The sequence below is a fragment of the Zootoca vivipara genome, chromosome Z, assembly GCF_963506605.1.
Source record: "Zootoca vivipara chromosome Z, rZooViv1.1, whole genome shotgun sequence".
NCBI classification, from domain to species: Eukaryota; Metazoa; Chordata; class Lepidosauria; order Squamata; family Lacertidae; genus Zootoca; species Zootoca vivipara.
Window position 1 is genome coordinate 420,390 of NC_083294.1, and position 26,033 is coordinate 446,422.

General features: G+C 52.8%; 1 protein-coding gene across 13 annotated transcripts in view; it reads right to left on the bottom strand.

Annotated features, from left to right (window-relative positions):
• Positions 1-501: 501 nt before the first annotated feature.
• Positions 502-26,033, bottom strand: part of DAB2IP (DAB2 interacting protein) — a 328,791-nt gene continuing 303,259 nt past the window's right edge. For 11 of the 13 annotated variants that reach the window (XM_060270257.1, XM_060270265.1, XM_060270254.1 and 8 more), the window contains 5 exons: positions 22,160-23,057; positions 19,710-19,862; positions 11,598-11,800; positions 8,112-8,199; positions 5,281-5,529 (listed from right to left, as the gene is read on the bottom strand). In XM_060270257.1, coding sequence (XP_060126240.1) covers positions 5,362-5,529; positions 8,112-8,199; positions 11,598-11,800; positions 19,710-19,862; positions 22,160-23,057 — 1,510 coding nt within the window. In that variant the 3' untranslated portion in view covers positions 5,281-5,361. Of the gene's footprint in view, positions 1,250-5,280; positions 5,530-8,111; positions 8,200-11,597; positions 11,801-19,709; positions 19,863-22,159; positions 23,058-26,033 lie in introns of those variants that run through there. The other 2 variants (XM_060270258.1, XM_060270256.1) reach the window with 2 other exon arrangements.

A 26,033-nucleotide genomic window follows, 5' to 3' on the forward strand; every position in this document is an offset into this window, starting at 1 on the left:
CACCCGCCAAAATTAGCAGGTCGAGCCTTGAATGTCCCCCTGTGTGCGGATGACGCCGCCTTCTTAGCTACCTCCCCCATTGGGTTAAGGGGGATGCTTCGAGCTCTTCATGAACACAGTGGTACCTCGGTTTATGAACACAATTGGCTCCGGAAGTCTGTTCATAAACTGAAGCGTTCATAAACTGAAGCGAACTTTCCCATTGAAAGTAAGGGAAAGTGGATTAATCCGTTCCAGACGGTCCACGGAGTAACCGTTCATAAACTGAAGTGAACTTTCCCATTGAAAGTAATGGAAAGTGGATTAATCCGTTCCAGACGGGTCCGCGAAGTACTTAAACCGAAGCGTTCATAAACTGAAACATGGGTGTAATTGGTTCCGGAAGTCTGTTCATCAACTGAAGCGTTCATAAACTGAAGCGAACTCTCCCATTGAAAGTAATGGAAAGGGAATTAATCCGTTCCAGATGGGTCCGCGGCGTTCATAAACCGAAAATTCATAAACCGAGGTGTTCATAAACCGAAAATTCATAAACCGAGGTGTTCATAAACCGAGGTTCCACTGTACGTGACCCAACACAAGCTCCACCTTAATCATGCCAAGACCCAAATAATGGTCTTTGCTGCTCGAGCAAAACCTAATTCGTGGTCAATCCATGGTATTCCCATAGAGCAGGTTAGTTGCTTCAAATACCTGGGTCAGATAGTTCGATCAAACAAACAGGTCCTTCTTGGCACACAGAGGATATATAGATTTGAAACCACATCTCCTGGGGTGGGGGGTGCGGGGCGAGGGGAGAAGTTCGTTCTCGTCACGGTCCACGTTTCTGAGGGCTCGCGCCGGACCTACGGGCTTGGTGTGTGGGGCAGCACAAAGCCATGTTGGAGCCACGAGGAATTCAGGGAAGTCCCAGTTCTTCCGAGACTTGCCCGTCCATGGAACACGTTCTCTTTAAAGAGGGGCTCCCCGGCTCCCCGACGCTTTGATCCGCCCACCGCTGTGATAAGCCGGTTGGAGGTTAGTAAGCACAGCACCCGCCCCCCCGCCCCCGCCATGATGCTGCTTAGGAACCAGGGGTTAGTTAGGAACCACTAATCCCGGGCTGATGGCGATCCTGACAGGGGGAGGCAATTTTTTTTCTCGGAAAGCTGCCGTCCTTGCTCCACTCCCCATTAAAACGGGATAGTACTCCAGAAACTGGACTGCTTGGGGGTTTATTTTTTTGGACTGTTTTTATTCCTAACGCAGACTGTGGAAGAAAAGAGAGAACAGTTACCGATCTTCATGCTTCTGGGAGGCCGGTTCCCCACCCCTCCTTCTTTGTCCTCCTCGTCCGGCTGTTTAGCGGCGACGCCGTCCGCAGCAGCAAAAAGCTTCACGCAACACAACCCTTTCCACTAACAAACCTCCAGAAAGCTCAACTAGGCCAGAAAAGAGAGAGAGAGAGAGAGAGAGAGAGAGAGAGAGAGAGAGAATGTGTGTGTGTGTGTAGGTTTGGGGGTGCGTGGGGGGAATGCTGCCCATCTGAAGTGAAACCACCACCTCAACATTAGGAAGAACTTCCTGACAGTAAGAGCTGTTCGGCAGTGGGATTTGCTACCAAGGAGGGTGGTGGAGTCTCCTTCTTTGGAGGTCTTGAAGCAGAGGCTTGACAGCCATACGTCAAGAATGCTTGGATGGTGTTTCCTGCCTGGCAGGGGGTTGGACTGGATGGCCCTCGTGGTCTCTTCCAACTCTACGATTCTATGATTAGGAAGAACTTCCTGACAGTAAGAGCTGTTCGGCAGTGGGATTTGCTACCAAGGAGTGTGGCAGAGTCTCCTTCTTTGGAGGTCTTGAAGCAGAGGCTTGACAGGCATATGTCAAGAATGCTTGGATGGCGTTTCCTGCCTGGCAGGGGGTTGGACTGGATGGCCCTCGTGGTCTCTTCCAACTCTAGGATTCTATGATGCTAAAGTGTAGCCGAGAGAGCTTCCTGCAAATGGATACCTTAACCTAAGTTGGCAGATCTGCAAAGAGGAACATGGGGCATTGTTGTTCTGCATCATTAATGGCACATCATTAATGCCTCGATTTCCCCCACTTGTCCAATGAAAAGGTTGGGGGACAGGAAGCGCGGATCTGCCTCTATGTATTTTACATTGCACTTGGCCTTGCACACTCTTATAGTTTATAGACAACTAGCAGCAGGAGCTGGTCTTCTGGCCCTACCGCATCTCAACAACCTCCTGGCACTCTGTCATGTGCCTTGGGCTGAGTCAGGCCATGTGCCTTACCTTCCAAGTCCCGGACTGCAGAATCCGGGACCGGCAGCCGTGTGACACCGGAAGTTGCGTCGACGTCGCTTTGCCCTTCTATGGGCACCCAAAATGGCCGCCGGCGGCTTCAAAAGCAGCTTCTACACAGGACCGGAAGTGCGTCGACGCGACTTCCGGCGGCGGCCATTTTTTGTGCCCATAGACGGGCGGGGCGACACCGGAAGTCGTGTCTATGCACTTCCGGTCATGCGTAGAAGCTACTTTTGAAGCCGGCGGCGGCCGTTTTTTGTGCCCATAGAAGGGCAAATCAGAAAAAAAAATAATGGCCGCCGGGCAGGAGAAAATAACGGAGAAAAACGGGAGACAAAGTGATACGGGGGACCGCCGGGGAAAGGTAAGTAAAAACGGGGGTTTCCCGGGGAAAACGGGGTACTTGGCAGCTATGCATGTGCCAGTCTAGCTCAGTGCTGTCTGCACTGATTGGCAGCAGCTCTCCTGGGTTTCCTTCCCAGCCCTACCTTAGACATGTTTTCGGGGGTTGAACCGGGGTGCGCTTAACATGCAAAGCAGGTGCTCTGTCCACTAAGCTAAGAACTAGCTTTCTCCACCCATCTGCCGATCTGCCCAGGGATTGAACCCAGAACCTCCTGCGTGCTCTGCCAATGAGCTACCGTTACAGTCCATCACCACAAGGGTTCACTGAGTTGGCACAATCTGGAGCAAGGCAGGCCAATAAATGCTGCCTCTCGGACTTTTTGCTCCAGTGTCCCAGTTTTCGGTCCAGCAGTTCTGGACCACAAGGGAACCCAACTGAAGCTTCAAGCCAACTGAAGCCATGCAGAGACTTGGGCCAGACATGGGCACTGCCTGGGCAGCCGAGGCTGGCAGAAACCACAATGCTAAGGGAAACTTCTGCAGTGTGCCGTTTCTCAGAAAGTTATCCCTGTCTACAAGGGTAATTTGGGGACCCAGGTGGCGCTGTGGGTTAAACCACTGAGCCTAGAGCTTGCTGATCAGAAGGTCGGCGGTTCGAATCCCTGTGACGGGGTGAGCTCCCGTTGCTCGGTCCCAGCTCCTTGCCAACCTTGCAGTTCAAAAGCAGGTCAAAATGCAAGTAGATAAATAGGGACCGCTACAGCGGGAAGGTAAACGGCGTTTCCGTGCGCTGCTCTGGTTCGCCAGAAGCGGCTTTGTCATGCTGGCCACATGACCTGGAAGCTGTACGCCGGCTCCCTCGGCCAATAATGCGAGATGAGCGCCGCAACCCCAGAGTCGGTCACGACTGGACCTAATGGTCAGGGGTCCCTTTACCTTTACCTTTTACAAGGATAATTTACCTTGCCAGCGGTAGGCAAGCCCAAGGCAGCTTAGCTAGCGAGAGGGACAATGTACCCAAGCTGGTGAGTGAGATCATGTGTTTGTGGGCAGGTTATGACTTAGCGCAGAGCCTTGTCTCCAGCATGGCAGAGGGCCCCCCCCCAAACGAATGGCCCAGCCACCCTCCAGGTACTTTATACATATACTAGTGTCATCCAGCCCGTTTAATAAACGGGCGCTAGAGCATTCAGCCTTTTTTGGCGGCGCTGGCGCGTGGGGGGGGCGATTGGCCCCTCCCACGGCCGCCGCTTCGTCGGGGCGCTCCGCTGAGCCCAGCTGGCCAGCGGGCGCCCAGGAGAAGGCCGCGATTCTTCTGAGGACTGCGAGGGAAACGGTAGGCAGAGGGGTGGGGAGGGTGTGTGTGTGTGTGCGTGCGTGCGTGCGTCAAGTCTCTGCGTCCAATCCCTGTGTTCGTGGGGCACATGTGCAGTAGCGCGGACACAGGGACACAGGGAATCTGGACGCAGAGACATTTGCACATTATTATATAGGATTAGATATGTTGCCTTAGGAATGGAGGAAGCTGCTTTCAACTGAATCAGACCACTTCTCAGTACTCTCACGCAGAAATGGGGCTCTGCGGTCATCTATTACCTAGCCCTTTGGGGTGCTCCTGCCAACCTAGCGCTCCTGCCAACCTAGCAGTTCGAAAGCACGTCAAAGTGCAAGTAGATAAATAGGGGCCGCTACAGCGGGGAGGTAAACGGCGTTTCCGTGCGCTGCTCTGGTTCGCCAGAAGCGGCTTTGTCACGATGGCCACATGTACGCCGGCTCCCTCGGCCATTAACGCGAGATGAGCGCCGCAACCCCAGAGTCGGTCACGACTGGACCTAATGGTCAGGGGTCCCTTTACCTTTACTGGGTGACTGGCCTGGGAAGCTTCTGCATGCAAAGCAGGTGACCTGCCACTGAGCTATGAGCACTCTGATCGCTGGCTACTGCAGAGGTCATCCTGGAACCCCACCCCATCCCGCTCTGTGTGGAGGCATAGCTTGAAGGACACCTCCCGACGCCTGTGTGGAATTCTGACACCCTGCCTCCTTCTACAGGTGGAGCATAATCTGGAGGTGGGGCTTCCATTCATCCTCTCGGCCCTCCTGGGGAATGAGCTACGCCTGTGAGGAGAGGCCAGGGCGAATCCCAAAGCAGAGGCAGCAACGGGCGATGGCCGGCAGCGGGACGCAGCTAGAGAGAACTCCCCAGCGCAGCAGGGCAGGGCTCCCCAGCGACGCAGCTGGGCCCCGTGGCGGGCGGGCGGCGGTTTGGTCCTGCAACCTTTCGCGCAAGTCCTGCTAGCTTGTCCCTCGGCCTCTAGCGGGCTCCCGAGGCGCGTCCTTCAGGAAGTAGGAAAGGGCGGTGACTCTCCTCCCTGCAACGATCTGCTCCGCACGGCCGGCGATCTCCTCTCCGTCTCCCCGTCCCTCGAACTCGGGGTCGGGCTGGGGGGACATCGGGGCTCCCCGTCTTTGGTGAAAGAGGGCTGTGGGGTTCTCTCTTTCCTCCCCCCACTCGGGGGGGCGGTGGGCGGGTAGGAAGCACCAAGCACCCTTGCAACGTGGTGGCTCACCCTTCCTGCCGCTGCTGCTGCTGCCGCCGCTGCTCTCTCTCTCCCCGGGCTGTCCTCTCTTTCTCTCCTCCTCCTCCTCCTCCTTCCTCCTCTCCTCTCCTTCCTCTCTCCTCTCCTCTCAATCTCCCTCAGCAACAGCAGCCGCCAACTCCCACCGGCTTAACAATTGCTGCTGTTTCGGAATTCGCCGTTCTCGGTAATCTGCAATTTAGTCGGGTTGGTAGGGGAGATCCCATTACGGGTCTGCGAGCTGTACCTCTCTTTCAGCTGGGTGAGGGCGCTCATGAGCCGGGCATTGGCTGCGTCCAGGGAGGCGATGCGCTTTTCCTGCAGCGGAAGGGGGAGAGAGAGAAAAGACAAAACAGAGAGAGAGGGAGAGAGAGAGAGAAAAAGAGACCAGCATTGGAACAGGGGGAGCTGCCTCTCACCAAGTCAAATCCTGGGGTCTTACCTTCCGAGTCCCGGACTGCAGAATCCGGGACCGGCAGCCGTGTGACACCGGAAGTTGCGCCGACGTCGCTTTGCCCTTCTATGGGCACCCAAAATGGCCGGCGGCGGCTTCAAAAGGAGCTTCTACGCATGACCGGAAGTGCGTCGACGCGACTTCCGGTGTCGGCGGCGGCCACAATTTTTTGTGCCCATAGATGGGTGGGGCGACACCGGAAGTCGTGTCTATGCACTTCCGGTCATGCGTAGAAGCTACTTTTGAAGCCGCCGGCGGCCATTTTTTTGTGCCCATAGAAGGGCAAATCAGAAAAATAATAATGGCCGCCGGCAGGAGAAAATAACGGAGAAAAGCGGGAGACAAAGTGATACGGGGGACAACCGGGAAAAGGTAAGTAAAAACGGGGGTTTCCCGGGGAAAACGGGGTACTTGGCAGCTATGGCTTGCTGCACCAGCTCAGCGGCCCAACTAGTTCAGCCCCCTCTTCTCGCGGAACATAGTTACGCTGGCTTGTACCCATGGATCACTTTATCCTTCCCCATGAATGTGTCCACTCCCCTTTGAAGCCGTCCACGTTAGTGGCCATCGCTGCCTCCTGGGGAAGCGATTGCCATGCTTTAACTCTGCATTGCATGAAGGAGTTCTCCCTTTTCTCCGTCCTGAATGTCCCACAACTCAGCTTCATTGGGTATCCACAAGTTCTAATGTTTTGAGACAGCGAGGAAAACTTGCTTCTCTCTGCTTTCTGCATGCAATATATGATTTTATACACTTCTATCATGCCACCTTTTACTCACTTTCTCTCAAAACCAAATCCCGCGGCCTTTCCTCATTGGGTGGTGGTGGTGGCAGTGGGGGGGTGTGTTTCCCTCCATCCCTTCGATCATTTCTGCTGTTCTTTCCCAGACCTTTCCCAGTTTTTTTTTTGAGGTGGGGCCACCAGAATCGGACATAGAACTCCAAATGCAAAAGGGTTTTAAAAAAGAAAATCCATAGAATCATAGAATCGTAGAGTTGGAAGAGACCACGAGGGCCATCCAGTCCAACCCCCTGCCGAGTAGGAAACGCCATCAAAGCATTCTTGACATATGCCTGTCAAGCCTCTGCTTAAAGACCTCCAAAGAAGGAGACTCCACCACACTCCTTGGCAGCAAATCCCACTGCCAAACAGCTCTTACTGTCAGGAAGTGAGGAAAGAGGAAGCAAAGAGGAGACTGAGCAGGCAGGATGGGGAGAGATCTGCATCCCACTATGTGCGCCTGTGCGTACACACTCCATATACCTGCCAACTGGGCCACTGCTGGCATACGGCCCCTGGAGATGCTGGAAAGGTGGTGATGTGGCCCTCAGACTCCCATCGCAGAACATTAAGAATCTCAAAATTCTTGAACTGATGGACAACCCCAAGCTGTGTGTTTAATAAATAACTGCCCTTGAGGTGTGTGTTAACAGATTAGACAACTTGGATGACTTGGATGATGGGCTTGAGGGCATCCTGAGCAAGTTTGCAGACGACACCAAATTGGGAGCGGTGGCTAATACCCCAGAGGACAGGATCACACTTCCGAATGACCTTAACAGATTAGACAACTGGGCCAAAGCAAACAAGATGAATTTGAACAAGGAGAAACTACACTTGGGCAAAAGAAATGAAAGGCACAAATACAGGATGGGTGACACCTGGCTTAAGAGCAGTACATGTGAAAAGGACCTAGGAGTCTTGGTAGACCACAAACTTGACGTGAGTCAGCAGTGTGATGCAGCAGCTCAAAAAGCCAATGCAATTCTGGGCTGCATCAATAGGAGTATAGCATCTAGATCTAGGGAAATAATAGTACCACTGTAATCTGCTCTGGTCAGACCTCACCTGGAGTACTGTGTCCAGTTCTGGGCACCACAGTTCAAGAAGGATACTGACAAGCTGGAACGTGTCCAGAAGAGGGCAACCAAAATGGTCAAAGGCCTGGAAACGATGCCTTATGAGGAACGGCTTAGGGAGCTGGGTATGTTTAGCCTGGAGAAGAGAAGGTGAAGGGGTGATATGATAGCCATGTTCAGATATATGAAAGGATGTCATATGGAGGAGGGAGAAAGGTTGTTTTCTGCTGCTCCAGAGAAGCAGACACGGAGCAATGAATCCAAACCTCAAGAAAGAAGATTCCACCTCAACATTAGGAAGAACTTCCTGACAGTAAGAGCTGTTCGGCAGTGGAATTTGCTGCCAAGGAGTGTGGCGGAGTCTCCTCCTTTGGAGGTCTTTAAGCAGAGGCTTGACAGGCATATGTCAAGAATGCTTGGGTGGTGTTTCCTGCTTGGCAGGGGGTTGGACTGGATGGCCCTTGGGGTCTCTTCCAACTCTACAATTCTATGATTCAACTCTGGAGCTGCTTGGTGCTATAGGACCAAAATGTGTGCCTTCCTGGGTGACAGGTGCTCCAGGTGAGCTTCGCTCGCAGGCACTTACCTGTGCGTCTATGATCTTCTGCTTGGAGTCCACAGCCGCCTGCATTTCTGCGTGATCTTTTTTCAACTCCTCCTCCACTGACATCAGCCTGTGGGTGGAAAATTTGCAATAGTTTCAAGTCTAACTGTCCTCTCTTTTTTTTGGCAATTTATAACGCCCGCCCCAATTTGTGGCAACAAGCCTGGAGCAAACCATCAAAGCAAGGTTTTGGAAACTTGCTTAGGGCAAAAGGGCAGGAAGCTGAGGACATCTGGGGAGCGATGCAGCTGGATTCAGCCAAAGGCTCACTTAGCCTGGAGCACTCGAAGTGGGGACGAGGGGAAGGGGCAACGGTAGTGGCTGAATCAATCTGTGGATCATCAGGATGAAAGCCTGGAATTTCATCACAAACCCGGGAGGTTGGGGGGGCTGCCCCATGGCTAACCCCCCCCCACTGCACCTTGCTCCTTTCCAGACATCCTTAGATTATTTCAAAAGCTTACACCCCGAATTTAAAAGTGAAATGAATTATCAAGGTAGCACCCAGCATTAAAAACCTATGGACTAGAAACTTAGTTATGGTGTTCTAAATAAGGGGTGGAATTCAATTTATGAGCCCCTTCAGAGGAAGCTCCAGTCTTACCTTCCAAGTCCCGGACTGCAGAATCCGGGACCGGCAGGCGTGCGACACCGGAAGTTGCGTCGACGTCGCTTTGCCCTTCTATGGGCACCCAAAATGGCCGCCGCCGGCTTCAAAAGTAGCTTCTACACATGACCGGAAGTGCGTTGACGCGACTTCCGGTGTCGGCGGCGGCCATTTTTTGTGCCCATAGATGGGCGGGGCGACACCGGAAGTCGTGTCTATGCACTTCCGGTCATGCATAGAAGCTACTTTTGAAGCCGGCGGCGGCCATTTTTTTGTGCCCATAGAAGGGCAAATCAGAAAAAAATAATGGCCGCCGGCAGGAGAAACTAACGGAGAAAAACGGGAGACAAAGTGATACGGGGGACCACCGGGAAAAGGTAAGTAAAAATGGGGGTTTCCCGGGGAAAACGGGGTACTTGGCAGCTATGGAATCAGCGTGTTTTTACATGACTAGAATGTATCCTTTTGTTTAAAATGCACCTCTGGGTTATTTGTGGGGCATAGGAATTTGTTCACCCACCCCCCAAATATAGTCTGGCCCCCCATATGGTCTGAGGGACAGTGGACTGACCCCCTGCTGAAAAAGTTTGCTGACCCCCACTCTAACCACTATAGTGGTACCTCGGTTTAAGTACACAATTGGTTCCGGAAGTCTGTACTTAACCTGAAGCGAACTTTCCCATTGAAAGTAATGGAAAGTGGATCAATCCGTTCCAAATGGGTCTGCGGAGTACTTAAACTGAAAGTACTCAAACTGCAGTGAGAGATTTGACTTTCTTGGGCTCCTTGATCACTGCAGATGGTGACAGCAGTCCCGAAATTAAAAGACGCCTGCTTCTCGGGAGAAAAGCAATGACAAACCTAGACAGCATCTTCAAAAGCAGAGACATCACCTTGCCGACGAAGGTCCGTATAGTTAAATCTATGGTTTTCCCAGTAGTGATGTATGGAAGTGAGAGCTGGACCATCAAGAAGGCTGATCGCCGAAGAATTGATGCTTTTGAATTGTGGTGCTGGAGGAGACTCTTGAGAGTCCCATGGACTGCAAGAAGATCAAACCTCTCCATTCTTAAGGAAATCAGCCCTGAGTGCTCACTGGAAGGACAGATCCTGAAGCTGAGGCTCCAAGACTTTGGCCACCTCATGAGAAGAGAAGAATCCTTGGAAAAGACCCTGATGTTGGGAAAGATGGAGGGCACTCGGAGAAGGGGACTCCCTGGAACAGACCCTGATGTTGGGAAAGATGGAGGGCACTAGGAGAAGGGGACTCCCTGGAAAAGACCCTGATGTTGGGAAAGATGGAGGGCACTCGGAGAAGGGGACTCCCTGGAACAGACCCTGATGTTGGGAAAGATGGAGGGCACTAGGAGAAGGGGACTCCCTGGAACAGACCCTGATGTTGGGAAAGATGGAGGGCACTAGGAGAAGGGGACTCCCTGGAACAGACCCTGATGTTGGGAAAGATGGAGGGCACTAGGAGAAGGGGACTCCCTGGAAAAGACCCTGATGTTGGGAAAGATGGAGGGCACTCGGAGAAGGGGACTCCCTGGAACAGACCCTGATGTTGGGAAAGATGGAGGGCACTCGGAGAAGGGGACGACAAAGGACGAGATGGCTGGACAGTGTTCTCGAAGCTACGAACATGAGTCTGACCAAACTGCGGGAGGCAGTGCAAGACAGGAGTGCCTGGCGTGCTCTGGTCCATGGGGTCACGAAGAGTCGGACACGACTAAACGACTAAACAACAACAACACTCAAACTGAAGCGTAATTATATCAGGGCCTCTTTCCTGGGTGCATCCAGCCGGGGTATTGAGCTAGTGTGTCTGGTTTGACTGCCTGAGGTGAGACAAGAAGGGGCTTTCCTGCCGCCATCGCTTCCCTTCCCTAGGTCGCACATTAGCGCCCACAAGGTAGTGATGACGATGGCGGGTCTTGGCGAGATTTTGCAGAGCGCGAGAGAGATCTCGCTAAATCCGGGCAACATCTCACAGAGCATGCGCGGTACCTTGCGAGATTTCAGCGAGATCTCGGCGAGATCGCACAGAACGCGTGCGAGATCTTGCGAGATTTCAGTGGGATCTCACGAAGCGCACAAGGCCTTGCAAGATTTTGGTGATACGGGGAGTGGTGTTGGTGATGTCTCACCAGAAGCATGGGCGTAGGCAGGGGGGGCAGGAGGGGGCAGTCGCCCCCCCTAGAAGCAGGGCCGCTGGCCAGCCTGGCCCGCTGCCCGCCCGGTGCCGTCTCCCTTCTCCCTGGCAGGCTGTGGGGCGGGTGGAGGGAAAACCCCAGAGCCGCGCAAAGCGTTTGGCTGGCTTTCCCTCCGCCCGCCCCACAGCCAGCAAGGGAGAAGGGAGACGTCCCTCCTAGCCGGCTGGCTGTGGGGCGGGCGGAGGGAAAGCCAGGCAACTGCTTTGCGCGGCTCTGGGGCTTTCCCTCCGCCCGCCCCACAGCCAGCCGGCTAGAAGGGACATCTCCCGTCTCCCTAGCTGGCTGTGGGGCGGGCGGAGGGAAAGCCAGGCAACCGCTTTGCGCGGCTCTGGGGCTTTCCCTCCGCCCGCCCCGGCGATCGCAGAGGGGGAGGAGGGGTTCGGAGCAGCCCGATTTCCGGCTGATCCTGGCGCCCCCTCGCCCCTCCGCGATCGCCGGGGCGGGTGGAGGGAAAGCTGGCAAGGGAGAAGGGAGCTTTCCTTGCCCCACTGTGGACCCTCCCCCACCCCTTGCCCCCCTAATTTTCATCCTGGCTACGCCCCTGACCGGAAGCCGCCGCCATGGCTTTGCCCACGGGGTTCCACATCCCGAGGTGGGCGCCTCAGCCTGTCCCATGGACAGGTCGGCTCTGCCAGGGCCCCCTCCTACCTGCTGATGATGCCCTTCATCTGCATCTCTTTGTCTTCCTGCTGCCGCTGCAGGCGCTCCTCGCTCTCTTCCAGCCGCGCCTGGTACTCCAGCACCAGCTTCTGCGTGTTCTCCTCCTGGCACTTGAAGCGGGCTTCGTACTCCTCCAGCTTCTTGTTGGAGATGCGCAGCTTGTCCTGCAGGGCCGCCGCGTCCTGGTGATACTGTTGCCGTGCGGGAAACATGCGGGAGAAACGGCTTTGAGCACCCTCGCCACCCGCAGACTCCACACCTGTGGGCCAGCAACCACACCCGCCCCGGTCAGCCGCTCAGAGCCCTTCTGCGTCTGCCCAGCCACCTCCTCCAAGCCACCACTGGAGCGATGCCACCCGTCCACAGGTATGGCCACACTGGAAAGACTCCAAGAAAAGGAATTGTATGGAATCGTGGAAGAGGGGATTTCAGCTTAGTGGGGGGGGGGGAGAGACAGGAGCAAGGCAAGTCTTAGCGGGAGGTGTGTGTGTGTGTGTGTGTGTGTGTGTTCTGATTTCGGGCACTTCTTTGGGCAGCGGTCAACGGTGGGTGGGTGCGAAGAGGCAACACACAACCTAGGCTCCTCCGGATGCTGCTGGACTACAAGAAATTTGCTTCCGGGCCAGGTTCAAGGTGTTAGAAGTTAGTATATAAAGCAGCGGTGGCGAACCTATGACAGGCGTGTCAGACGTGACACGCAGAGCCCTCACTGCTGGCACGCGCCCCATTGGCCCATTCACGCTGCTGTTGTCCCCCCCCCCATTTGTTCTCCCACTCCTCCTACAGCTTGTCTCCGCTAGAGCTTGTCTCCGCTGTTAAAACCCGGATCCTTTTGTTGTTGTTGTTGCTGGTAGCCAGAGATTGGTTTTTTAACCCTTTCTGTGCTGGTTTTTTTGGTTGTTGCTGCTGGTAGCCAGAGATTGGGTGTAACAGTGTTTGTTTTTTTATCCCGTTCTGTGCTGGGTTTTTTGGCGCTTTGGCAGACTATGTCGGTGCGGCGTGTTAGTTCCAGCGAAGGTATTATTCGTCATTTGTTTCTGTTCTCTCCCCCCCCCAAAGCACAGCAGCTTTGGGGCACCCCCCCAAAAAAGCAAAGCAACTTTTGCACCCCCCCAAAAACCTCCAAAACTTTGGTCAGCAGCTCCCCCCCCAAAAAGCTCAACAACTCTGGGCACTTTGTGATAAATAAAGGGTTTTGGCGCATATTTATGTGTGCTGGTCAAGAACCGTAATAATAAATCAATAATAAAGGGTTTTGGGTTTGGTTTGTTTAAATAATTTGTTTTTTGGTTTAATAAATATAGTTATATATTACAATTATACATTTTTGGTACCGTATTTAAACTATAAATATCGCAAAATTATGGTTTTTGTCTCAAAGTGACACACCACCCGAGTTATGCTCGGTTTTTTGGCGAATTTTGACACGCCAAGCTCAAAAGGTTGCCAATCACTGATATAAAGCCTTTAACAACTTGGGCCTAGTTTACACGCAAGATTGCCTTGCCCCAAAAGGCACCCACTTGACCGCTTTGACAGGAAGAACTGGCACCTCTACAGGTGCCACAGAAAACCCAATTGTTTATAGTGTGGCAGCACCAGCACTTTGGAACTCCCTGCCTATTGATACGAGACAGGTGAATTCGCTGTATTCTTTTTCAGTGCCTGCTAAAAAATTGCTGTTTAGACAAGCCTTAGCCTTTTTCAGAATTTCAACATTCCCTGTGTTTTAAATTCTTGTTGTAATTTTTTTTCTTTTTCGTAAACTGCCTCGAGGCTCCTTTCTTTACAATAAAGCGGGGTGCAAATTTTATGAAATAAATACACCTGCTGGCTCCTAGGAGCTGGGTTCCCTTAGTCTTGCTTCCCCAATGGAAACAGGGCATTTAAATGGTTCCACTGAAAAGAGAGGGAGGCACCCTGCAAAAGGGCAGCACCCTGCAAAAGGACAGTTTGGTCCGGATTTTAATCCTCTCTGCCTCCCCACCCCCAACAGCCCACAACTACCCTATACAGCCGAGATCTGGGAGATTGAAACCACTGCTGCTATTTTTTTTCTTATTTATGATTTTAGTGCTTCTTATCTTTTCTGGTTTGAGGCAGTCAAGTGGTGCATAAATTTAACTAAATAAATAAATGAATGGATAAACAGCATTGACTCAAAGCCTGCAACACATGCGTGTGCGCATGCTATTTGGCTTACCTTCCAAGTCCCGGACTGCAGAATCTGGGACCGGCAGCCGTGTTGACACCGGAAGTTGCGTCGACGTCGCTTTGCCCTTCTATGGGCACCCAAAATGGCCGCCGCCGGCTTCAAAAGTAGCTTCTGCACATGACCGGAAGTGCGTCGACGCGACTTCCGGTGTCGGCGGCGGCCATTTTTTGTGCCCATAGGTGGGCGGGGCGACACCGGAAGTCGTGCCTATGCACTTCCGGTCATGCGTAGAAGCTACTTTGGAAGCCGGCGGCGGGCATTTTTTGTGCCCATAGAAGGGCAAATCAGAAAAAAACAATGGCCGCCGGCAGGAGAAAATAACGGAGGAAAACGGGAGACAAAGTGATACGGGGGACCGCCGGGAAAAGGTAAGTAAAAACGGGCGTTTCCCGGGGAAAACGGGTTACTTGGCAGCTATGGCCATTTGGTTGTACAGTATCAGGATTATTTTGCTCCGGACTTTATTTGCTGTGCTTTATTGACCCATCCAAACGCTGCAGGAATCTCCACTGAAATGGATGCCCTCGCAGCATTCCTTTCTTACAGGGGTTCCAGCAATGAACGGCAAAGGAGGGATTCGTCAGTGTAGTAGTTGTGTCTCTCTCTCTGTGTGTGTGTGTGTGTATGCACAAAAGAACTGAGGCAGTGCAAAGCCATGGCAAGGGTGCCCATGTGCATCCGTTTTACGGCGCCACCCTGGAATTCAGGAGAAGTGAAGAGCTTTATTTAGGAAGGGGCAGTGTCTTAGCGGCAGAGCATGTGCCTGGCATGCAATGAGGCGACAGGTTCAACTCCCGCGAGGATCTCCAGGTAAGGCTGGAAGCGACTCCCCACCCGAAATCTCAGGAGGGCCAGTGCTGCTGCCCGCCAGTGTAGGTAACGCTGAGCTAGATGGACCAAGTGCCTGACTCATAGAATCATAGAGCTGGAAGAGACCACAAGGGCCATCCAGTCCATAGCTGCCAAGTTATCCCTTTTTTTAAAGGGATTTTCCCTTATGCTGAATAGGCTTCCTCGCGAGAAAAGAGAAAACTTGGCAGCTATGATCCAGTCCAACCCCCTGCCAAGCAGGAAACACCATCAAAAGCATTCTGGACATATGCCTGTCGAGCCTCTGCTTAAAGGCCTCCAAAGAAGGAGACTCCACCACACTCCTTGGCAGCAAATCCCACTGCCGAACAGCTCTTACTGTCAGGAAGTTCTTCCTAATGTTTAGGTGGTTAAGTTCTTCCTAATGTTGAGGTGGAATCTTCAAAGCAACAGGAGTCCTGTTGCTTAAACCAAGGTATGTGAGAGCTGCCTGCAGGTATTCATAAGAGGGACAGTGGCACTTTGTGTGTGCTCAGAGGCTACTCCCCTTGCTCAGTGAAACACAATAGGATCCAGCCCCAGGGGATCCACATTCAGTCCTGCTTCCTTTCTGTGTGTGCATTTGGCAAGCCTTTAACTATGGCCTCCCTAAATTAAATTCATAGATTCATAGAATCATAGAATCCTAGAGTTGGAAGAGACCACAAGGGCCATCCAGTCCAACCCCCTGCCAGGCAAGAAACACCATAAAAGCATTCTGGACATATGCCTGTCGAGCCTCTGCTTAAAGGCCTCCAAAGAAGGAGACTCCACCACACTCCTTGGCAGCAAATCCCACTGCCGAACAGCTCTTACTGTCAGGAAGTTGTTCCTCAGTATAAAGCAGCTTCCAGCACCCTCACAAAGAAACCGATTAAGCTGCGGGCGCGGAGGAGGAGAAACTTCTCACCTCTCCCTTTTAAATGGGTGGCTTCGGGAGAGGCAGGCAGAAAGCAGGCGGGAGGTCGAGAAAGAGGCGAGAATTTGAAGGCACTCGTGCCAACCAGAAAGAATGGTTCCAGTGGAGACAGCGGCAACGAGGGTGGCACTGGCGGCGAAGCAACAACGGTTGCTCCTGTGCCCGCTCTCCTCCCGTCCAGATCTTACCATGGGGGCACAGTTGTGGGAGGTGTGTCTGTGGGGCGGGGAAGGGGGGCGTGGTTTATGACGTCAATGGTCGCCAGCGAGGGAATGACAACAGCACGACAGAAATGCAGGAAATGAGCAATGGCGGGGGGGCGAACGGAGGCTCTGAGCCTCAAGCTGGGCTTATAAAAATGCTCAGAGCTGCCCTTGGTCAAGGCGAGACAGGCCCCTCCTTTGGGGGGCGTGGGCTGGGGAAGGAGGAGGGACATAACCTGCCGCCCAGGTTCTCTCTCTAGGAGGGCCGTCTCCAGATACAGCTGCCTGAAAGCCCGGGGAGGTGCTGCCAGCCAGAGTCGACAACACTGAGCTGGCAAGACCAATGGTGTTTATTAAACACCTGATGAAGTTAAAACAACAGATCAACAGAGCCAGACTGATACCTAGGGAGAACCTGCTGCAAGACAGACCCAAAAAAAGAAAATAACAGAACACCACTAGTCGTCACATACGGCTCCCAAGTTAAAACAGTACAACGCATCATCCGAGATCTACAGCCTCTCCTGGACAATGACAGCTCCCTTTCTCAAGCTCTGGGAGGAAGACCTTTCATTGCCTACAGACAGCCACCCAATCTTCAACAACTCCTCACCCAAGGGCGTACCCACCATGCGGCAAGTTAGGGCAGCTGCCCTACTCTAGAAGCAGAGCTGGTGGGCAGAGGCGGAGCACAGCCCGGCGGAGCGCGAGTTCGCCATTCCCGCCGCACCGCGCCGCACCCTCCCTCCAGCTCCCCGGCGCGCCCTCAGGCAAGGCCAAGCGCGGCGGGGAACCAGAGAGCGCGGCGCGGCGGGCGGGAACGCTGAACTCGCGCTCTGCTGGGCTGGGCTCCGCCTCCGCCCACCAGCCCTGCTTCTAGGGAGGGGCACAGCCCGGCGGAGCGCGAGTTCGCTGTTCCCGCCCACTTTGTGGCCCCTCCCCTTCCGTGCCTTGGCCCCTCCCCTTGCCCCCCCTAGTTTTGATCCTGGGTACGCCCATGTCCTCACCCACAATAATGCAACCACCAGACTTAGCATGGACACTGGTACCAGAGCCTGCAATAAACCCAGATGCCAACTTTGCTGCCACATCCACCCGGACAACACCATTACTGGCCCCAACAACATCCAACATACCATCTCAGGACTATTTAATTGCTCATCCTCTAACATTGTGTATGCCATCAAATGCCAACAGTGCCCTTCAGCTCTCTATATTGGACAAACAGGCCAAACCCTACGCCAAAGGATAAATGGACATAAATCTGACATCAGGAACCAGAAGACAGAAAAACCAGTAGGAGAACACTTCAATCTCCCAGGACGTTCTATACAAGATCTCAAAGCAGCTGTTTTATTACGGAGAAATTTCAGGAACAGACTGGAAAGAGAAGTTGCTGAATTGGAACTCATTACCAAGCTTAAAACCATGGAGGCACCTGGGATGAATAAAGACATCGGATTCTTATCTCATGATGCATGATCAAGCTTTCTCAAAGTAGCTGTCTTACTACAAAAGAATTTCAGAAATAGACTGGAAAGAGAAGTTGCTGAATTGCAACTTATCACCAAGTTCAAAACCATGGAGGGACCTGGTTTGAACAGAGATATCGGATTCTTATCTCATTATACATGATAAGCGATCTTCAGCCATCTCCACCCTTGCTTTTTCCATGCAAAACCATTTGCAGTCGTTTTCGGTCATCAACAGCTATCAGTCAGTCAATCACCCGCTTCCACCCCCCTTCTGAGTGATCCCCCCTCCCCATCCCCACCCCTCCCCACCCCTTCTCCACATAAGCGCCTGGGGACTCCCATTTCGGTGTATCTGACGAAGTGTGCATGCACACGAAAGCTCATATACCAAAATAAAAACTTAGCTGGTCTTTAAGGTGCTACTGAAGGAATTTTTTTAGTTTATTTACCCGTTTCACTTATTCATCGCTTTTATACTCCACCCTGACCTACACGCAGAGCAGGAGTGGGCATGGGGCAAGGGCCACTGCCAGGGTGGATGAAAATCAATGATTTTTTTTAAAAAATAAATAAATAAAAATCAGATTTTTTTTGATTTAAATAGATTTTTTTATTTAAATCGGATTTTTTTTAATAAAATGCTTTTTGAGGAAAATATATTACCATCCAAAGGTTATTCCATCATGAAATAAAGATTAGGTTTTTTTTAATTATGTAGAATAAGGTTGTATATGTTTAATTTTGGGGGTAAATAAAATCCATTAATCCATTAATCCACAATGTCATGCTCTTCCAGAGGTTTTTGTAAGATTATTGGGCAGTTTCTCTGCCTGCAAGATATTACCACAGATGCTTGGTTTACTTTGGCAGTTCTCAAAACTGAATTTGACTCAACAGAGACCACATGCCTCTTCTTCACAGCAAAAATGTTATAACATGAACAGGGTTGAGAAAAAGACCTTAATCCTATTGTTCTACAAACCTATGAATACAGAATCAACCCCTCCAGTGCTAAGTTTCAAGAAGTTCAGTGAATAGAATAGAAACAATATTTTTCTGATTGTTTGGAGTGGACAGTATTTAAGTTTTTCATGTGTAGGCTGGGCTGACAGTCTAAGTTTCTTAATATATATATAATTTGTTTTTGTTTAGCCAAATTAGTTAACAAACATGGATGTTTGTTGAAGCAAATAACATAGGCTGTAATGTCATTGTTTCAGTTGAATAAATCCTTTTAAATTGTTATTATTAAGGTAACGATTATTTTTCTCCTTCCTAAGTACAACAGTCAAGTGGTCCAAATACAGTATGAATGATTAACCTATTGAACTGGGGATAAAAAAAACTAATATGAAAAGTTGTGATTCTAAAAATCTTCCATCTCCTAGCATATTCAAGTTGTACCAGCAAGAATTAGTCTTGATGTAGAAAACGATGATTTCAATCAAGCCTTGCTGACTAGTGATTTAAATCGTGATTTAAATCAGTTTGATTTAAATCAAATCCACCCTGGCCACTGCAGCTTCTAATGCAGTGGTTCCCAACAGGTGGTCCGCGGATCCCCAGGGGTCCGCGAGCTATGCCAGAGGGGTCCGCAAGATGCTATTAGAATAAAAAAATATATTAAATATATTTCGTATGATAACAGATTTTTTGTTTTGGCCGCTCCCTGCATGAGCAGAGTCTAGCGCAAAACTAGAATTAGATAGAGGCAGTAATTCTGCTGTATGCCGCTAGGTGGCGCTTTACAAACACGACTGTTTTGCAAAGAGGCAGCGCGCGCATTCGACTAGCGCTCACCTCCCCAAGATGCTTTGCGCGCGTCGGCTTCATTGGTGCGCTACTGCGCATGCCCCCTGTCTTCTCCATTCCCCTCCCTCCTCCCTGGCGCGCGCTGCCTCTTTGCAAAACAGTCGTGTTTGTCAACAAGGCGCTGATTTTCCCGGAAGCTACAGTTCGCGTAGTTAAAAATGGACCGTTGGTTAAAAAGTGGTTCGTTAAAACGACAAAGGCCTACAGATGAAGAGGAAGAGAATGCATTTGATGTTCAAGCAAGTAAGTCAGTGACTCTCAAACCAAGCTGGTCGGTGTCCATCGAACCTAAATCGTTGGCGTCCCTTGAACCTAACCCTTCCAAGATCAGTGTTAAGCTTCCTGGAAAAATTATATAACTGTATACTGAGGGAGTACTCTGTTGTAACTGTAAAAAACTTATAAATATAAAATATAAAAAGACTCTTAATTTGGCTCTCACTTTTTAATTTTAGGATTAGGAATTAACGGGGGTCCTTGTCACAATAGCGGCTCAATGAGGGGTCCTCGAGAAAATTTTGTTGGGAACCCCTGTTCTAATGGCACAGGCGGGGGGAGTGGATGTGTTTACAAAGGCAACTGTCTCTCCCTCCGGAGATGCCACTTCTGCGTCCTGCCCGGCGTTACCTTTTCCCCTTGGCCGAACTCCTCTTTATTCCGGATCTTATCCCTGTGCTTGGGGTCTGGGTCACTGCTCTCCTCTTCTAAAAACTGCACGTTCATATTCAAAAGCCAAGCGGCTGTGCGGTCCAGGGCATTGGGGTTCACAGGAGAAGGGGCCTAAAAATGAAACACAGAACCACAAGCGAAAAGAGGGAGTGGAGGGGGGTGGGGGGTGGAGAAAAAGAAAAAAAAGGGGAAACCGGAATGGACATGAAGCTAGAGAGAGACAGAGAGCACACACGTCCCAAATACCCAACCACTTGGGTCTTGGGTTTTAGTAGGCACACCCAATATTACTAGAGCCAAGCCTTTTCTAGGACTTTAGACCGGAGGGAAGCTTCACCTGTCGACTGAAATGGTTTGTTTTGAGCCTGAAATGGTTCACACCACAACAGCATTCTACGCAGGCGTTCTGTTCCAAGGGTCCCGTGTACACACACAAATGCATATACACAAAACCAATCCCCCCGCCCCCTACAAGCACCACTAGCCTTCTGGAGCCAAGTGGGCTTTGACGGCCCCCCAAGTGATGCACAGTGCTCAAAAGTTCCACAGGGGAAAAGAGCTTTTGAAGCTCTCTCCTTTGCTTGCGTTCAACTCGTGGAATTTCTACCTGCGCTGGGTTGAAATCACGCGAGTTAAATCTGCTCAAGGCGTCACCGCGTTGGGCTTTCAACCTTACTCCAGGCCCAACTTCATCCCTGAAGGAGAGGGCTGCCCCTCTCAAGTCCGCTCCCCATATTTGGAGGCGCTTTTTACAGAGGGACCATTTCCCCCAGGACAGTGGACAGCATAGCTGCCAAGTCCTCCCTTTTTTTTAAAGGGATTTTCCCTTATGCTGAATAGGCTTCCTCGCGAGAAAAGGGAAAACTTGGCAGCTATGGGGGACAGAGATAGCAAAGTTTTATTGGGGGGGGGTTGGGGTGGGGGTGGAGCTCTCTACTGCTAGAAAGAGGTATTTTTAATGTCTTTCCCCCCCCCTCCCTGATGTAATGCTGTTCCACATGGCGTAGCAGGAAGAAATCTTGCCCCTGCACCCCTCCCCATGACACAATGATGGGGGAAAGGAAATGGCAGGTGTATCAGAAGAATAGGGGAGCAGCGGCGCTAGCAGGTTTACCGCATAAAGACCTGCTGCCAGGGCCCTGAACCCATCAGGAAATCTGGGTTCTCCCTCTCCCAGATTTGCCTCCAAAATCCACCTACTGCTTGAGCTGAAGAATTTTGAAATCTGTATTAACGCCTTATCTCCAGCTCGCCAAATCCGTTTTGTGGCTGAGCTGACCTCTAAAGGAGAAACAACCCGGCTCACAGCTCCTGCTTGCAACCTCCCCACTCTGCTGGCTAAGGAATCAGGAGCGAGAGGCACTATGCCTGCTCCCCACACCACAAGCCACAAGTGGACCTAAGAGAGAGCACATGTGACTGAGGCCTTAATTCGCCGTCAAATAGCAATTAACATGGTTGAATTTGAACAAGGAGCTTCATTATTTATTGTGCTCCCAGCTAAGAGGTGATGGTGGAGGAGAGATTATGGGACCTGTCTCAGGTGCAGGTTGGGGGGGGGGAGGGCTTGATCCAACCACTGACCCCTTTCCATACCTGCCAAGTCCTGGACGGAAAAATCCAGGATCGGCAGCCCGCGACACCGGAAGTTGCGTCTACGCATGACCGGAAGTCTGAACACGCGTAGAAACGACTTCCGGCACTGGCGACGCCATTTTCTGGTGCCCATAGAAGGGCAAAGCGGCATCAGAAAAATGGCCGCCGGCAGAAGCAGATTTAAGGGAGAATATCGGGATAAAGGCCTAAACGGGAGACCGCCGGGAAACGGTAGGAAAAAAAGGGGTTTTCCCGGCAAAAACGGGATACTTGGCAGCTATGCCCCTTTCCTGCTGTAGTTCCCGGTCAAATGGGGCTGTTTGGAACGACTCCAGAAGCTTGCAAGTCCCTGTTTGAGCAAAGGCCACAGTGTTTAGGGAAGGATACCAAAGGGTCATCTAGCTGGCTGGCTTAGTGTGGCAGCTCCTCTCACCCACCCCTTCAGCTGCTCTGAGCAACGCTTCCCAACACCCTCAACCCCGTGTGTATGTGTTTCGGCTGGGGAGGGCAGAGGGAACGACCAGCCTGCTCCCGCTTTCTCTCTAGCTTCAGCCAGTTGTGCTTCGTTCCAGCACACGGAAGCGGCGAGGTCATGAGATTGCACTGGATCTGGTGTGGCATGGGATGGGGTGGGGGAAGCCGGAACATTTATGGGCAAAGGAGCAGCTGAGTGGCAGAGCAAGATGAGGAACAGCCCCCCCCCACTCTGAACCACAGACCTGAGATGGTGCAGATTCTGGCTGGAGAAGCGAGGGCCTCAGCCAGGTGCCCCTCTCTGCCACCTCTGCCCAACCTGCCACACCCACACTGACCTGCTTATGCACCATCGTCCGCTGCTTCATCTCCGGGCTGTCTCCCTTGGAGGAGGAGGACTGCTGCCGCAGCCGTGCCCCGCTGCCCGGCCAGTCGGGCGAGGAGGAGAGCATGCCCCCGCTGGAGGGGCGTGGGTACTGCATTGTGCTCAGCAGCGAGGGCGGCGTCCGGCCCCGAGTCACCGGCGGTGGCGGCGGTGGCGGTGGCGGTTGGTCTATCCGCCTCTGGGGCCCCCCGCTGTTCTGCCGGGGCATGGTGGGCTGCCCGCCCTTGTCCGAAAGCGAGAGTTGCCGGCGGGCCAGCTCCCCCGCCCGCCGGTTGAAGTCCTCCGTCGCGGCGGCGACCGCGACGGGGTTGCCAAAGGCGTGCTTGCCCACCGCTGCCAAGTCCTCGCTGTTGCTGTGGGAGCTGAGCGAGCTGTGGCATTCGGAGCCGGAGTCCGCCAACCCCCGAGGCGAGAGGGGCAGGCCCGCGGCCATCTGGTACACAGGGTTCTGGAAGGAGAGGGGCGCCAGGAGCTGGGGCCGTCCGGGGGCGCCCTCTGCGCCGGGCGTCGTGGGGGTCTGGCCCGCCCGCCGCACGGTGGCCATGGCGGCCACGGCGTTCTGCTGAGTCCGCGTGCCCCAGGGGCCCGGGGCCTGCCCGATGGAGGGGGGCCCGTCGCCGAGTGGGTCGGCCGGCCCCGGGAGGGCGGCCACACCCTCCAGAACCCGGCTGTCCTGCAAGTCCACCATGGAGAGACTCTTGCTGCCGTTGGACATCTGGACGTCGGGCTCATTGGCCTCCGAGTAGCTGGAGCTCCGGGCGGGTGAGGGCTGGGCCCCCGCAGACCTTGTGACAAAAAACAAGTCCTTGTTTTCAGGGGTTGGAGACGGTAACCGTGTGAAATCTATCAGACTGTGGGGGAAACAAAAACGCATAAGGAGGAGAAGGAGAGGAGGAAAAGAAGGAGACAGACACAGAGAGAGAAAGAGCTGCGGTCGCCGCACAAAGAGACAGAAGCTCCTTCACAGGACAGCGAGCAAGCAAGCAAATAAGAAACACCCCCGTGCCATCAATGTTCATGCGCCACACGCAGGCTTTTGGGAGGGAGGGAGGGAGGGCCTCTCCTGGATGTGGCGCGCCAAGTGAGAAATGCTGGCTCTCCATGCATGCCTTTTAAATCAGAACCAGTGAAGGCGGTGAAGGTCCTGTGTGAGTGCCTGGAGGCGGTTGGAGGATGGATGGCGGCTAACAGATTGAGGTTGAATCCTGACAAGACAGAAGTACTGTTCGTGGGGGACAGGAGGCGGGCAGGCGTGGAGGATCCCCTGGTTCTGAATGGGGTAACTGTGCCCCTGAAAGACCAGGTGCGCAGCCTGGGAGTCATTTTGGACTCACAGCTGTCCATGGAGGCACAGGTCAATTCTGTGTCCAGGGCGGCTGTTTATCAGCTCCATCTGGTACGCAGGCTGAGACCCTACCTGCCCGCGGACTGTCTCTCCAGAGTGGTGCATGCTCTGGTTATCTCCCGCTTGGACTACTGCAATGCGCTCTACGTGGGGCTACCTTTGAAGGTGACCCGGAAACTGCAACTAATCCAGAATGCGGAAGCTAGACTGGTGACTGGGAGCGGCCGCCGAGACCACATAACACCGGTCCTGAAAGACCAACATTGGCTCCCAGTACGTTTCCGAGCACAATTCAAAGTGTTGGTGCTGACCTTGAAAGCCCTAAACGGCCGCGGTCCAGTATACCTGAAGGAGCGTCTCCACCCCCATCGTTCTGCCCAGACACTGAGGTCCAGCTCCGAGGGCGTTCTGGCGGTTCCCTCATTACGAGAAGCCAAGTTACAGGGAACCAGGCAGAGGGCCTTCTCGGTAGTGGCACCCACCCTGTGGAACGCCCTCCCACCAGAGGTCAAAGAGAACAACAATTACCAGACCTTTAGAAGGCATCTCAAGGCAGCCCTGTTTAGGGAAGCTTTTAATGTTTGATGGATTTCTGTATTTTGGTGTTTTGTTGGAAGCCGCCCAGAGTGGCTGGGGGAACCCGGCCAGATGGGCGGGGTATAAATAATAAATTATTATTATTATTATTATTATTATTATTATTATTATTATTATTATTATAGCTTTTGTTTTGCTTTAGTTTTAATTTTCGTATTACATTGGAAGTCTGCTTTCCTTTTCCTTTTAAAAAAGCAACTGGTAAGAGGAAGAAAATAATAAAATAGCAGCACAAAAGGATTTCGACGAAACCTTCGGAAGAACTTAGCAATGATTCGACATTGGAAGAGAATGCCAGAGATGATGATGATGATGATGATTATTATTATTATTATGCAGACGATCCCGAGCTCAATCCCCAACTGGGAATAGGGCCGGGAACTGGGGCCTGCCTGAACTCTTGAGGTGCTGCTGCCAACCAGTGTAGGCAGCATTGACCCTGGTAGAAGTTTCCTACGGTCCTAGGCCTCCCCCTTTCGTTATTACTCCTCCCTTATTTTTCTGGCTGCTGGCAAGCCAGCTTCCGCCGCCGTTGCACTGTTAAGGTTCTGTTAATGGGTTCGGCACCAGGGTACCGAAAAGCCCAGTTGCACCAAGGGAAAGCATTTCCTTCTGTCCAGGAGGCCGGCTTTCGACGGAATATACAGTGTGCGCCAGGCAGCCCTCAGAAGCGGCCTGTGGGCAAGTCTCTCCCTCTTGGCTTCCCCTGATGGTTGTTAACTAGCTGGCTGGGTTATCTGGCTCGGGGGGGGGGGGGCGGTGGCTACCCACAGCTCAGCTCGGGCACAGGGATGCTCAACGGTAAAGGAGAGCCAGCGCCGGTAGCATAGCGGTTACAGCAGTGTTTCTCAACTTGGGTCCCAGGGGCGTAGCCAGGGTGAAAATTAGGGGGGGGCAAGGGGCCACAGTGGGGCAAGGAAAGCTCCCTTCTCCCTTGCCAGCTTTCCCTTCACCCGCCCCGGCGATCGCGGAGGGGGAGGAGGGGATCGGAGCAGCCCCATTTCGGGCTGCTCCGACGCCCTCCTCCCCCTCCTCGAACGGCAGGGGCGAGGGGGCGCCAGGATCAGCTCCGATCCCCTCCTCCCCCTCTGCGATCGCCGGGGCGGGTGGAGGGAAAGCCCCAGAGCCGCGCAAAGTGGTTGCCTGGCTTTCCCTCCGCCCGCCCCACAGCCAGCCGGCTAGAAGGGACGTCTCCCTTCTCCCTTGCTGGCTGTGGGGCGGGCCGAGGGAAAGCCAGCCAAACGCTTTGCGCGGCTCCGGGGCTTTCCCTCCACCCGCCCCACAGCCAGCCAGGGAGAAGGGAGACGGCACCGGGCGGGCAGCGGGGCAGGCTGGCCAGCGGCCCTGCTTCTAGGGGGGGCAACTGCCCCCTCCTGCCCCGCCTGCCTACGCCCATGTATGGGTCCCCGGGTTTTGTTGGGGACTACAACTCCCATCACCATGCCTAGCTAGCAGGACCAGTGGTCAGGGATGATGGGAGTTGGATTCCGACCACAGCTGGAGGACCCAAAGTTGGGATGCCCTGGGTTGTTGTGTCAGGATTTGAATTCCCCACTTGGACATGAAGCTTCCACTGTCTATCTCAGCCTAACCTATCTCACTGGGTTGTTGTGGGGATTAAAATGAGGAGGGGGGGGCATCGTTGCCAACTTGAGCTCCTTAAGAGGGGGGGGGGGGGAAAGGAAGCATACAGAAGCAATAAGTGACAAAATAAAATGAGACAATCTCAAAGATGATGGAGATTCATGATTTTGATTCGTTACCAATATATTTTGGTGCAATAAAAGGGCTAATAATAATAATAATAATAATTTATTATTTATTCCCCAGCCAGTCTGGGCGGCTTCCAACAGAAAATTAAAACACAATAATCTATTAAACATTC